We start from the raw sequence: 15,427 nt of genomic DNA, 5'->3' as shown, positions 1-15,427 counted from the left end.
GAATTTATTCAACTCAAATGTAATATGCTGAATAAGCATCGGATTCATAACATATTGAAGAATCCAATTCAAAATTTCAAAGAACATTTAAACAAGTATCAAATGTTATATAAAAGTAACTTTATAATTTATGATTAATGATTACATTTTTCTTATCTTATTTTATTTTGTTAACCGTGTAACACACGGTTATAACCTAGTTAAATAATTTACATGACCTACTTGACAAATAACAAAATACAGTTTTTTTATAATAACACACATAAACATTGAAGAAGCCATATAACTCACATAAACAGCAATACCAATATATTTTAATATCAACCTACTTTCCATGAAAACAATAATAGCAATATACTTTAATTTTTATCTAAAAATAACAACATACTTTGAAACACACAAATATTATTGGGAAAAAAAATTTTTAATGGATAATCTAAACACACATACATAGTCATACATAAACAATGGCTATAAATATAAAGGTATTAGGATTGAATGTGTATATTGATTGATCTTCCATTGACTAGGAGATAAACCTTTTAACTGACGATTAAAAATATAAATAGTAAATTACACGAATGGTCCCTATGGTTTAGGGTTTAGGGTAATTTACGTGTTTGGTCCCTAACTTATTTTTTTAACTCGGAAGATTCCTACTGTTTGTTTTTGTTACGCATTTGGTCCCTATCTTATCTAAAAAAAACTATTTTTCCCTTGATTTTTTAATTTATTTAGATAAACACACCTCCAACTTCACCCTTCACCTTACCGACCCCACTATATTTTCCAATTTAAATAATAGTTTTTTTTTGTAAGACAAGGACCAAACGCATAACAAAAACAAATAGTAGGGACCAAGCGTGTAACAAAAACAAACAGTAAGGACTTTCCGAGTTAAAAAAATTAAGTTAGGGACCAAACGCGCAAATTACCCCAAACCATAGGGACCATTCGTGTAATTTACTCAAATACAAATATATAAACTTTGAGGTAAAACCTTGAAACATAAACATGGAAGATCAAAAACTAATAACTCTAACTACAATAACACTTAGTCTCATTCTTCTAAACAAAAAATTACAAAAACAACAAAATCTCTCATTCAACCTCTGTTCCTTTAGCAACCATGGCAGATTTGCCACCATATTTTGAGAAAACACCAGAAAGCAAAGCCTTCTCCTTCATCTTCAACCTGTTTGCAGATCCAGGAATATTCTGTTTTGTTACATTCTCTACTTTCTTTTTAACTGTCTTCATCTTCTTTTTCTTCTTCTTCTCCTTTTCTCCAACTTTCTTCAATGGCTCTGAAACCATCTCCTTTTCTTTTTCTTGAATCACGTTATCAAATTTCACAAATTCATCTTCATTTTCATCAATGTTCTTGAACGTATCAAAAGCAGCATCCTCCACGTATGAATCCAATAGTGTTTCAGTCACAGGATTTGAAGAGGGGAGTAGCGCATTGGGATTTGTAATTGGAAGAGAGTTTTTTGTTCCATGAACAGGTGCTTTAATGGAAGGTGGATTTGGAGAGGTTGATTTCATTATCTCACATCTGATTTGCTTCTCAACCTTCCCAAAAGTAATGGGCTCAGTTGAAATAATGTCCACAAATCTGTCAAAAGGTCGAAACACATAATTTAGGATTCAAAAGTTTGACATTTGAGGTCCAAATTCTTTGATTTTATTGTAAGTAAAGTACCTATTGGCCTCTTTCTCTGATTTGAAATCAACAAAAGCAAAGCCTTTGCAAACAGGTTCTCTGGTCTTTTCGTTCCCCAAAACAGCTGGAATTATGTTTATGATTCCAGAAAACGGTTTAAAAGCTGCTTGTAAATCTCTATGAATGTTCTTTTTCTTTGGAAGATTAATCAATCGCACACGGGTTCCATTTGGAATGGCTTCAGGGACTGAAAAAGAAGATAACAAAATCAAGATTGAATATAAAAATTCAATCTTTTTGACAAAATGTGTATTAAAGTCAAAAGCATATCCTGCAATGAAGGGATTATGTTTTTATGCAATTATGGGGTTTGAGGAAGAGGAGATTCAAGAGCAAGTGAGAATAATAACCTTTCTGTTTCAGAAGCTTTTCTTTTTTAGAATTAGGGTTTCCATCTTCGGGGTTTTTCTTGAGGTTAGTGACATTTGCAAGCTGAGCAACCCTACTCTGCTCCAATTCTTCGAGTAATTTATCTTCAACGCTCGTATCGTATTCTTTCCCTTCACCAAACCCTTGTGGTTTATTCCGGGTCCATTGCCTCATGTTCTTCAACGGAACAAAAATCTCTTCATCTTCGTCTTCGACTTCATCTTCGTCGTCTTCTTCGAATTGCTCATCAAATTCATCTTCGAAATCGGAATTCTCCGTTTCAGGAATGTTAGTTTCGACTTTTATTGAGGTTTTTGAGGCAAAAACAGGAAATCCTGATGATAATTTGACATGAAACGAGAGTAACTTGTGTTTGGGAAGTTGAATTGAGAAGAAAGAATGGTGGGTTTTGTTGGAATGAAGAAGAGGGGAAGTGGGTGAGATGGGGATTTGGAACAGAGTATTCGGTTTTAAGAGTACTCCATTGTTCATTGTTGGTAGATGAATTTGAGAAGATGAGCTGCGAGGGATTCAATTATCAAACGGATTTTGCAGGGTCTGCGTAGTTTTGGATATACACACACTCACACACAAGGACACAACGATGCTCTCCGTTCTGCAAATAAGGGATTGATATTTGCCGTTTTGCAAAGGAAAACCCGTATAAAACCATTTTAACTTTTCACTATTTCAAAAAATAACCTTCTTGAGGGTTGGAGGGTGTTTGGATACATAATAATAATAATAATAATAATAATAAAAGGGTGTCCAGGGTTGGAGGCAGGGATGTGTGCAGTGCGGTTTGGTGCGGTTTAGAATCAAAATCGCAAACCGCACCGCATATGCGGTTTGAATATTTTAGAAACCGAAAACCGCACCATAGATGTTCAAAACTGCGTTATGCGGTGCGGTTTGTTGCGGGCGGTTTATGCGGTTTGGTTGCGGTTTGTGCGGTTTAATGAGTTGTTCAACATTAAATCTATCAAAAAACCAAAAAACTGACCCGGTTAAAAAAACTGATTGCTTTTATTTTATAAAAACAAATACAATTTTTAAGTTAAATCGTTTGTAATAAATTGTGATTCATGCTAGTATAGTTTTGTAAGTGTCATTGTTATTGCTCTATATTGCCGTTATAATTGCTATATTCTTGTAAATCGTTGGATCTTCATCTAATAGTGATTTAATGTTACGTTATAGATATTTGGTTATTGTAAGAAATATATTTAAATACATCGTTTCTAAACCGTGATTTGAAATTATAATAAAGTAAAGAAAAAAAGTATATATATAAAATGCGGTGTGGTGCGGTTTGAACCACGGTTTTATAAATACAAACCACAAACCACACCGCATAGTGCGGTTTGATAAAATGATGAATCGCAAACCGCATCACAAAATTCTAAACCGCATTATGCGGTGCGGTTTGGTGCGGTGTGAGCGGTTTGTGCGGTTTTTTGCACACCCCTAGTTGGAGGGTGTTTGGATACATAATAATAATAAAATAAAAAATAGGTGTTAAATTTACCGAATACCCTTTTAATGTGTTTGGATATTGCTCAGAGCATCCGGTATGGGCCTCAACGAGAAGAGACGAGTGTGAGTGTGTGACGTGGCACGACTCAACGCCGTCTTAAACGAGGGGAACACCGCCCCCCCTAACTCGTTGCATCTCGTAGGTTGAATCTCGTGGCCACGAAAACGAGTTGAAACGCCCATTTCCAGCCAATGAATGACTTTCTCTTTTTCTGCATTTCTTCACCTCAACGGCGTTGAGGAAATTGAACACCACCCCCAACAAATAAAGCTGGAGATTAAGAAAACTTTTGGTGCTTAGGTGGCACACAAAAACGCCGTTATCAGAGTGCCCATACCCATCACTCTTATTTCCTATCTAAACACTCTCCATCCCCCAACCCAGTAAGCTAAGTTTGAGGGTGTTTGGATAGGGAAAAGAGATGGTGTTCAAAAATTTGTTTATTGTTTATTCCCACCACAGTAAGCTAAGTTTAATTGTTTAGATAAGAATCCTTAAAAATCAGCTTATTGTCGTAGGAATAAACTGATTCTAATAAGTAGAAGATGTTTATTACTTATTGCTTATTTTAAGGGATTTGAGAATTAACCGAATTACCCTTAAAAAAACGATACATAAACCTATAAACCCTTTCTCGATTAATTAGCTTCACAATTCTTCTATCGTTCGCTATTACTTCTCGACGTGCCATCGACCCTGGAAGCCATCGACGACCTGGAAGCCATTGACGATCACATTTGCGTTTTCTTTATTTTTTTTCCGTCTTGTATACATTTTTTTTCGTCATGCATAAATCAACGAGGAAGCCATTGATGCTTCTTTTTTTCTTCATCATTGATTATTGTTGTTATTTGCTGCTATTGATGTCAGTGATTTTTGTTGGCATTTACAAATTCATAACGTGTTTCTTTTTCTTTTCCTTCTACATGTTTGTTGCTACAGAAATTCTTGTTGTTATTTGCTCCTATTGATGGTAGTGATTCTTGTTTGCATTTACAAATTCCTCTGCGTGTTTTGATTCAACATTAGGGTGAAAATTCAGAATTTTCTTCATTCATTACCATGATTCTCTTTTTTTTTTTTTTTTTTTTTTTTTTTTTTTTTTTTTTAAATGTTCATGATGTGGGTATTAATGCACCCAAACTGAAAGTTACAAATAGAATTAATTAGGATCCTCATACATTCAAGATGTTTCTTGAGGAATGTATGAACGAGATAAAAAACGGGAATAGACCGGGTACTTATTTCAATAAGACTGCATGCCAAAATATATGTAAGAGGCTTTTGGAATGAATAGGTAAAGATTTGGACATAAATCAAATGAAAAACAAATGGGACATTATGCAAAATGAGTTCAAATATTATGACCGTTTAACAATACTAGAAATGGGACTTTCAATTGATCCCGTAAGAAATATAATCTCGGCATCAAAGGAATGGTAGGATGAGAAAATAAAGGTAATAATCATAAATTTTATCTAGCAATTTATTATTTGTATTGTGTTTTTTGTGACATTCTCATTTTGTACATATAGGAAGATAAATAGTATGCTAAGTTTAAGGATAAGAATTTGGAGGTATATCAGACATATTAAGAGGCTTTATTTCGGGATACCGTAGCTGTTGGAGACAAGGCTAAGGTACCTTCCGAATTTTACGACAGTGGCACTCCGGATAATGTACAGTTTGTGGATATTACGGATAGAAAAGAAGTTACTAACGAAGTCCTCTTATTTGATGATGTTGATCCTTTTCTCACATATGATAGTTCTAGTAAGAAAGGGAAGGGAAATAAGTAACTCCCAGGCGCGACAACAAAAGAAAATTTAAAGGAATAAGTAATGTAAACTCGTCCTATAAAGAGAAACTGGACACTGTTTTTGATGTTTTGTTAACAAGGATCACTCATCCCTCAAGACAAACCACACACTCACCAACAATAGAATATTGCATGGCAATTGTGTCTACTTTCCCGGGTTTTGAAGAAGGTTCAATAGGATATTTGGAAGAGTTGGAGGTCTTTTTAAAGAAGCCAGCTCATCAGAATTTTATGGTTCCAAAGACTAATGAAACAAAGATGGAGTTTCTCAAGAGGATTATAGAGAAAGAGAAGTAGTTGAAGATATACTGTGACATCCCCAATTTCACGGCCAGAAAAGACCGATTTGTTTATGCTTTGTTTTATAAACCAGAGTAATCGTTTAAAGAAAACGGTTGCAGAATTTGTTCCCAAAACAAGATATGATAATAACTTATCAAAACATTTCTCAAAGAGAATGTATTTTTATTTAATAATAAAACCTCGGGATGTCATGTTCCGATACAGACACATAAGCATAAACATATCATATATTCATTTACACTAGTGATTTACATCTCTTTTAATCTCTCAGTGAAATGGGTATTCGCATCGATACCTGTGATACAAAGAAAACTGAGTGGGTCAGGCTTGGAAGTCTGGTGAGCGTATAAAGTTTTCAACCCACAATAATATAATTATTATTTATTATATTTAATCATCAAACAATCAACCCAATTACCCATCCCCATTATCTTCTTTATTTCTTAGGATTTTACCCTAAGAATTCAACTACCCGTCATTCATTCATTCCTAAGGATTGACCTAAGGAATTGGTACAAAAATCTTTTGCTACATAAGGCGCATCTACCAACATCATCCTTTAAGCGCCTCTGCCAGGATTACGTCATACACTATGAGGCGCGACTGCCAGGTTTATGACCTTCTCTTTTAGGCGCATCTGCCGATGTTATCCTTTAAGCACATCTGCTGGTATTATCGTATAAGCGCATCTGCTAATATTATGACATTCTCTATTTGGCGCATATGCCGACCTTATCCTATAAGCGCATCTGCTAGGATTATCCTATAAGCGCATCTTCTAGTATTATGACATTCTCTAATTGGCGCATCTGCCGACCTTATCCTATAAGCGCATCTGCCAAGATTATCCTATAAGCGCATCTGCTAAGATTATCTATAACATCTTTCATACCACATCACTTATCTACCCATGATTTACCCGACATATTCGTAGATATAAAATTACATATATAGTTTAAATAATTTAAAAACTTGTATAAAACATTCATTCAACATCCATCTCAAGTAAACTAACAACGTATAAACACATAACACGTATTTCATAGCAAATACTTCATATCTATGCGGTAGAAGAAAGTAGCTACACACTCACACCAAACATATACTTAATACATTCAAACAATATTTGTATTAAAATCGTGTTTATGAAAGGGACTATACACTCACTTGATCAGAAGATGACCGGACAACGCTACGACTTGTAGAAGTAGTATTCTTCGGTGAAACCGAGAGATCTTCACAAAAACCGGGCTTCTCGCGGGCATAGCTTTGGCTCAAAAACTCCACTTCTCGGGATCTCCGAGGCTTCGGGACTTGCTTCGGGGCTCGGGAATGATATTGGGGCTTCGGGATATTTCTTTTACGAAAAAGATGCAAAACAGGAGAGAGAAGAGAAAATGAGCAAAGGAATCGGCTGCCTTCGCATGCTATTTACAGGGGCTGAACTTCGGGGTTATGCTGGGCGTAATTCCGGAGTACGTTGGGTGTACTCGGTACGCTGGGCGTACTAAGCCCAACGATGGGCGTACGCTTCGGATCAGACCGCTACGTGGCTAAGTATCGGTGGAGCGACGTGGATGAAGTTGGACTGAGCAAGGCAGTTGTACGCGGAGCGTACTCCTAGGTACGCTGGGCGTACTCTTCGGATAAGACCAGCCTTGTCATTCCTTCGGATATTATCCGAATTAAAATAAATATATTTTAATTATTTAAAAACTTCAGAAATTCATATCTTCCTCATACGAGCTCCGTTTTCAACGTTCTTTATATCCACGCGTAGGTGAGACTACACTCTACAACTTTCGTTTAGGCTCCTTCGGCTAATTTTGACTTTATTTTTATTATATTATTTTAGTAAGCCGGGACAGGAAAACTCCGTTATAAATTCATAACTTCTTCATCTGACGTCCGTTTTCGTCTGTCTTTTCACCATTGCACTACTATCAACGAGATCTTCGATTCTCGTTTAGATTGTTTCGACCAACAATCAATTGATCTCGAATTCGAGTTTCGGGCTGCATACTGCTAAGTTGAAACTTAGAAAAATCATAACTTCCTCATACGAAGTCAGATTTGGGCATTCTTTTTATGCACGCTCTCGGTTTACGAACTCTACAACATTCGTTTAGATCACTAAGGCTAAATATCGCTCTATCATAAATTCACTTTTTACGTCATTCAGCGTTGTGCCGGTTCTGTCGCGAAACTTCGCCATGTCATAACTTCTTCGTTATAACTCGGATTTCGGCGTTCTTTATATGTACGGAATCCTTGTAACATATACTACAAATTAGTTAAGATTACCCCTTCTAAATAATCTTCCCATCAAAAAGTCATTTTTGACGCTTATCGTCTCTAAATTGACTAGCCCTGATCTACGGGCGTTACACATACTTTACTTTTATGTCATGCGTTAGTTTCATGTTTGTTTTTGTGGTATAGTTTTCCCTCGCCCCATGATTTTGCTCTTGTTTCCTTTTCCATGATTTTATCTATTAGGTTGACTTTAAACGGTTGTCATGTGTTAGACTTATTCTTTTATCTATTACGTTGACTTTAAACAGTTATTTTGTGTTTGTTTTAATGTAATTCCGTTTCATGCTTGTTTTGTGGTCAATTTTATCCTTGCCCATTGATTTTTATTTTGTTTTCTTTTCCATGATTTTATCTACTACGTGGTAAATTTCCATCTTACCCTTGTTTCCTTTTCCTTTAGTAACAGGTTATCTTGATGGCCAATGACTGTGAAAGCAACGACTCATATGACAGTGATGACTCATGTGATGAAATTGAAGAACATGAAAAGATTCAAAACACTTCTTGTATGTGGGCTTGCTGTCACAGGTTTACTATTTGCTCATAAATTGAAATATGTATGTAGACGTCGTCGTTCATCTTCGCGTACAAGAAACATGCTTATCAATGAAATACTTAATGATCATGAGAGTTGATGTTATGAGCTTTTCATATTACAAGTCTCGATTTTCAACATGTTATGTAAGGATCTTGTTGCACATAATGGGTTAAAGAAATCACGTCGTGTATCTATTCAAGAGTCCCTTGGTATTTTCTTGTTGTACTTAGCGCATGGATGTGGAATCGGTTAGTTCAAGAGTTCTTTAACCATTTTAGGGAAACAATCCATAGGCATTTTCATAAAGTCTTGGATGTTGTGGTTAACCTAAGTAAGGACATCATTAAACAAAATGCTAACTACAACGAAATTATACCATAACATATTTTAAATAACCCTTGGTATTATTCGTACTTCAAGGTACTTATTTTATTGCAAAGTTATGTTATTTGGTGAATTTGTGTAATTGGAAAAATAATTAGTAACTTATTATATTTTTTGAATTTGTAGGATTGTATTGGTTCTATCGATGGAACACACGTGAAGGCCACTGTTCCGCAATGTGACCAAATCAAATACATTGGACGAAAGAATTGCGTTACTTAAAATATTATGGCAACATGTGATTTCAACATGTGCTTTACCTTTGTGTGGGCTGGATGGGAAGGGAGCGCACATGACACGAGAATTTTTAATGGAGCGCAAAGGAGACGTGAAGTTAAGTTTCCACTTCCAGCCGAGGGCTATTATTATTATTTATTAATAGAAGTTTTATATTTTCAAATGCTATAAATGAATAACAATCATATGCTTTATTTGTACCTCTATAGGTAAGTTTTACCTTATAGACGCCAGATATCCAAATACAAAAAGGTTATTTTGCTCCCTACAAAGGTTCAAACATCCGTTATCATATTCCTAATTTTCGACGTGGACAGACTCGTGTTACTCGCGAACCAAAAGGCTTCAAAGAAAAATTTAACTATTATCATTCGTCACTTAGCGATGTAATTGCACGAACTTTTGGAGTCTGGAAGGCTCGATGGGTGTTACTAAGAGATATGCATGTAAATTTCGACTTCGAGACCCAAGTGAAAATTGTGCTTGCTTCAATGGTGATTCACAATTACATTAGAATGAGTGGTAGTGGTGATGTAGCATTTCAGATAGCGCAAGAAGAATCTTATATTCCGTGCAATGATGAAGAACACGATGGTGGCATTTAGCCACATGACGAAGTATCAAGTGCACAACGTAGAAATGATGATATGCATATGAGTGTAGTACGCGATATGATTGCGGGACAGATTTTATTAAAGCCAAACACTCGTGCACGTAATGATGTATGATTTGTTTTGAAACTCTTTGGTATTTTCATTTTATGGTTTAATGTTGTAGCATGAAACTATTTTGGATAATATGTAATGGGTTATAACTGTGCGTGATGGATAATATGGATTTGGAATGAAATTTGTGGTCTAATATGAGTTTGCATGATAAATGTTTTTTTAGTTCTTATGGATAAGAAAATATGGTCTCATGTTTCTTGAATATTTCAAAAGATGTATCCGATCAATTCAAAAATAGGTGTAAAAATAATGTGGTAAATGTTTTTTAGTTCTTATGGATAAGAACATTATTATCATTATTTAAAAAACAAAATTGTGTTCTTTTAATAAGAAAAATATGCTAACATATAAAAGGAAGCCCTTTTTGGTCATTTTACTCATATAAGCTGTTTTGTTTGCCAAACACTTAAAAATGCTTATTGCTTATTGTTTATTCCCACAACAATAAGCTAATCCAAACACTTTTGCAAAAACTACTTATTCCCACCGCAATAAGCCAATAAGCAATAAGTTAATAAGCTAAAAAATAATTTATCTAAACAACCCCTTCATAATTCTTACTAGAGTAAATTACACGAATGGTCCCTATAGGTTTGGGCAATTTGTATGTTTGGTCCCTAACTTATTTTTAACTCGAAAAGTCCCTACTATTTTTTTTGTTATGTGTTTGGTCCCTACTCAGCAGTGGGCTGCGGTGTTATGGGCTTCTCGGTATTGGGCCATTGTTGTCTTGGGCCTTATTGTGTAACATCCCAAAAATGTCAGAGTACAATCTCCCAGGTAGATGTCATAATGCGGAATACAAGCAGGTGTGTGTGTTATGTACCGCTACCGCGCCAGCTCCTTCCCCTTCGAGGAAGAGGTACCTGAAACCAAAACTGAAAACTGTAAGCACGAATCTTAGTGAGTTCCCCCATAATACCTCATACCATGCAAGCATACAACATACAACTAGGAGATACGGGCCTTGCCCACACTTATGAAGATACGGGCCTTGCCCACACTCCGCTAGCCGGAAGATACGGGCCTCGCCCGCACTCCACTATCTGGGAGGTACGGGCCTCGCCCACACTCCACTATCTGGGAGGTACGGGCCTCGCCCACACTCCGCTCTCGGAGAGATACGGGCCTTGCCCACACTCAACCGCTAACCCATAATATACAAGTATCACACAGACAACAAGTATAGACAACTCTATCATACTGGCATATATCATAATCAACTCAACCAAGAGATACAGGCTTGGCCCACACTCTAATACTAACATTTGTTCTATACGGGCCGAACTTGGTGCCTTAGACCCGTTCCTACTGGAAGGAAACTCACCTCAAAGTAACTGTCGATCTGCGTGGGAACTGACTGTCTGCTGCTATTGCCGCTCCGGAGATCCTCCAGCTGTAATTCCTACAAAACCCTTAGTCAAATACTGCTAACCGACATCAGGGTAAATTGACCATTTACCCTTACAAATCAAGAGTCAAGTCACAGTCAACTGCCAGTTGACCAGACTCGCCGAGTTGGCTTTCGAACTCGCCGAGTCCCTTTCCCTTAGTCTGACCATAAATCCGTCTCTACTCGTCGAGGTAGACGTTGACTCGACGAGCTTTCCTTCTATTTCCCAAGGCCAATAGTCCTTCATCCTACTCGCCGAGTTCATCTTCATTTGATGAACACTTTATGCTGTGACTCGCCGAGTTGCCTGAACAACTCGTTGAGTCTGTTCTTGATCTAAGAAGGTTGCCTTGAACTCGCCGAGTCAGGGCATTGACTCGCCGAGTTCCTTCCTGGATGAGTTCAGCTTCCAAATCACCGAGTCCACCCAGGACTCACTACTCTACTCGGCATAAACGAAAAGGGGGAAAACTCGGGGACTCGCGACCCGACTCGCCGAGTTCGATGAGCAACTCGCCGAGTCTGCCACATGCAAATACTATACACTCGATTTTGTTCGAATCCAGTCCATGCCATTTACAGATCTGAGTTCTTAGGGCAGGATTTTCACGTAAAGTTTCCAACTTTACGTGTAGAAATGCATAGAATGGGGATTAAAGGCGAAATAGGGGCTAAGAAGGTAGATCTAGGACATTCAAGCAATTTACTCCCATAAAGGTTATAGATCTGAGCTTCTGGAGCTCAAACATGACTAGATCTAGTGGATAATCAACCTATAACGGATTCTACTTCATGCACAAGCTTGGAAAAAGGTTCAAGAAGAGCTCAAAAGGTGCTCTAATGGGGTTTAAGCATACAAACAGGATGGAGTACAGATATACCTCAGAGAACTCTGAAATAGTACCAAGATATCTGGTCTCCTTCTCCTCTTCTTGATCCACTCTCCTTCTTCTCCCAAAAACTTCAAGGAATCACTCTAAACACTTCAATCTCACAAGAAACGAGTTAGGGTTTGTTGTAGGGCGCTCTGAGGGTGAAAGGGGGCGAGCTTGGGCCGCACAAGCTAGCTTAAATAGGGGACAAACCCTTGGAATTAGGGTTTCATTAGACAGCGGGGACTCGTCGAGTCCGGAATATGGACTCGCCGAGTCGCCCACTTAATCATGCTCCGGGTCCCGTCTCTACTCGGCGAGTCGGACCTATAACTCGCCGAGTCCAAGGCTAAAAATGAAAAACAAAAAGATAAGTTTTACGTACCAGGAACTAGGTGCTACATATCTCCCCCACTTATTTTAGACTTCGTCCTCGAAGTCTGCTGCCTGATCCTGAAACAACTCGGGGTAATGCTCCATCATTTCTTCCACCGGCTCCCAAGTCCACTCGGACCCCTTTCGGTGCTGCCACTGCACCTTCACTAACTCCACCCTCTTGTTCCTTAGATCCTTCGACTTCTAGTCGAGTATTGCGACTGGGCGCTCAATGTAATTCAGGCTGTCATCAACTTGTATATCCTCTAACGGTACCACCGCTGAATCATCCACGAGACACTTCCGCAGCTGGGAGACATGGAAGGTGCTGTGGATCTGGATGAGCTCGGCTGGCAGATCCAGCCTATATGCCACCTTGCCCACCCGGGCTACAACCCTGAACGGACCAATATATCTCGGGCCCAACTTGCCCCGCTTCCTGAATCGAATGACGCCTTTCCAAGGCGACACTTTCAGGAGAACCATATCCCCGACCTGGAACTCCAGGTCTGATCGACGCTTGTCGGCATAACTTTTCTGCCGACTCTGCGTAGTCTGAAGCCTGCTCCGAACCTGCTAGATTCTCTCGGTCGTCTTGACCACCACTTCGGTGCTCCCCATGACCCTCTGGCCAACTTCACCCCAACATATCGGGGTCCTGCACCTCCGACCATACAACATCTCGAATGGACGACGGTCAATACTCGTGTGGTAGCTGTTGTTGTACGAGAACTCAGCCAAGGGAAGATAGGTATCCCAGCTACCACTGAAGTCTAGCACGCAAGCCCTCAACATATCCTCCAAAGTCTGGATGGTCCGCTCACTCTGACCATCTGTCTGCGGGTGAAAGGCGGTGCTAAAGTGTAGACGAGTGCCCAACTCATCATGAAACTTCTTCCAAGACCTGGAAGTGAACCGCACATCTCGATCCGATATCACTGACACTGGCACCCCGTGTCGTGCCACTATCTCCCTGATGTAGATATCGGCCAACTTTTTGGCCGAGACACTCTCCTGAATCGGAATAAAATGGGCGCTATTGGTCAATCGATCCACGATGACCCAAATCGAATCCACTCCTCGCGCCGTCCGGGGAAGCTTTGTGATAAAATCCATCGTAATATCCTCCCATTTCCATAACGGGATATCCAACGGCTGCATCTTGCCATGCGGTCTCTGATGCTCGGCCTTGACCTTCCTGCAGGTCAAACATCGCTCGATGTACCACACCACGTCCCGCTTCATACAGGGCCACCAATAGTCTAGACGAAGATCCCTATACATCTTCGTCGCCCCTGGATGAATAGAGAATCAGGATTTGTGCACCTCCTCCATCAAGAACTGGCGCACGCCTCCAAGATATGGCACCCACACCCTACGGTGTAGTGTCAATAACCCCCGACTATCATAATCGAAGGAGGTGACTTGACCAACTATTCGCTCACTCTTCCGATGTTCCTCCTTCATAGCCTCCTGTTGAGCCTCCCGAATTTTCCCCAACAGGGGAGTCACCACAGTCATCCTCATGCAAATATCCCTGATCGGCGCCGCCTTGCGGCTTAGTGCATTGGCCACCACATTGGCCTTCCCTGGGTGGTAAGGGATCTCGCAATCATAATCCTTCACCACATCCAACCACCGACGCTGCCTCATTTTCAGATTCGGCTGATCCATGAGGTACCTCAAGCTCTTGTGGTCTGTGTAAATGGTACATCGAACCCCGTAGAGGTAATGCCGCCAAATCTTGAGGGCGAAAACCACCACCCCAACTCCAAATCATGCGTCGGGTAGTTTTCCTCGTGAGGCTTCAGCTGCCTCGAGGCATAAGCAATGACATGCCCCCTCTGCATCAATACTGCACCTAGGCCTGACATCGACGCATCACAATATACCATAAAATCCTCTACGCCCTCGGGCAGGGCTAAGATCGGCGCCTCGCACAATCGCTGTCTCAGAATCTCGAACACTGCCTGCTGCTCAGGACCCCATCGAAAGACCATGGCTTTCCTAGTCAACAGTGTCAGGGGTACGACTATCTAGGAGAAATCTTGAATGAATCTCCGATAGTAGCCTGCGAATCCTAGGAAACTCCGAATCTCGGATGGAGACTTCGGAACCTCCCACCTCATCACGGCCTCCACCTTGGCCGGGTCTACTGAAATCCCGTTCTGGTTGACGAGGTGCCCAAGAAACTGCACCTCGCGCAACCAAAACTCACACTTGGAGAACTTGGCGTATAAGCTCTCCCTTCTCAAGGTCTCCAAAACCTCTCTCAGATGCTCCTCGTGCTCCTCCTGCGTCTTGGAATAAACCAAGATGTCATCGATGAAAACTATCACAGAACGATCCAGCATCGGCCTACACACGCAGTTCATGAGGTCCATGAATGCGACAGGAACATTAGTGAGCCCAAACGGCATCACCACAAACTCATAATGGCCATAACGCGTCCAAAACGCGGTCTTCTGTACATCCTCCTCCCTGACCCTCATCTGGTGATAACCAGAACGCAAATCGATCTTGGAGAACCAAGATGCTCCCTGCAACTGACCAAAGAGGTCATCAATCCTTGGGAGTGGGTAACGGTTCTTCACCGTTACCTTATTCAGCTCCCGATAGTCTATACACATCCGGTGCGGCCCGTCCTTCTTCTTTACAAACAGGATCGGGGCTCCCCAGGGTGAACTGCTCGATCGAATAAACCCCTTGTCTAGCAGCTCCTGCAGCTGCGTAGACAACTCCTGCATCTCGGGAGGAGCCAACCGATAGGGTGCCTTGGCTATTGGAGCCGCACTGGGAACTAGATCGATCCTGAACTCGACCTGACGCT

General features: G+C 39.9%; 1 protein-coding gene across 1 annotated transcript; it reads right to left on the bottom strand.

Moving 5' to 3' along the window:
• Positions 1-962: 962 nt before the first annotated feature.
• Positions 963-2,742, bottom strand: LOC111911089 (uncharacterized). Its single transcript, XM_023906872.3, has 3 exons — positions 2,077-2,742; positions 1,706-1,913; positions 963-1,618 (listed from the first exon to the last, which is right to left on the bottom strand). Exons 1-3 carry the CDS (start codon positions 2,585-2,587, stop codon positions 1,102-1,104), a joined length of 1,236 nt encoding a protein of 411 aa, XP_023762640.1. The 5' UTR covers positions 2,588-2,742; the 3' UTR covers positions 963-1,101.
• Between the last annotated feature and the right edge of the window lie 12,685 nt (positions 2,743-15,427).

The sequence above is a fragment of the Lactuca sativa genome, chromosome 8 (genome assembly GCF_002870075.4).
Source record: "Lactuca sativa cultivar Salinas chromosome 8, Lsat_Salinas_v11, whole genome shotgun sequence".
Taxonomy (NCBI): Eukaryota; Viridiplantae; Streptophyta; class Magnoliopsida; order Asterales; family Asteraceae; genus Lactuca; species Lactuca sativa.
This window is presented reverse-complemented; position numbering and strand designations above follow the sequence as displayed.

Coding starts and splice junctions, on each gene's coding strand:
- LOC111911089 (XM_023906872.3), bottom strand. CDS start 2,587: ATGAACAATGGAGTACTCTTAAAACCGAATACTCTGTTCCAAATCCCC. Junction 1,914..2,076: donor AAAGCTTCTGAAACAGAAAG/GTTATTATTCTC, acceptor CTTCTTTTTCAG/TCCCTGAAGCCATTCCAAAT. Junction 1,619..1,705: donor TCAGAGAAAGAGGCCAATAG/GTACTTTACTTA, acceptor ACCTTTTGACAG/ATTTGTGGACATTATTTCAA.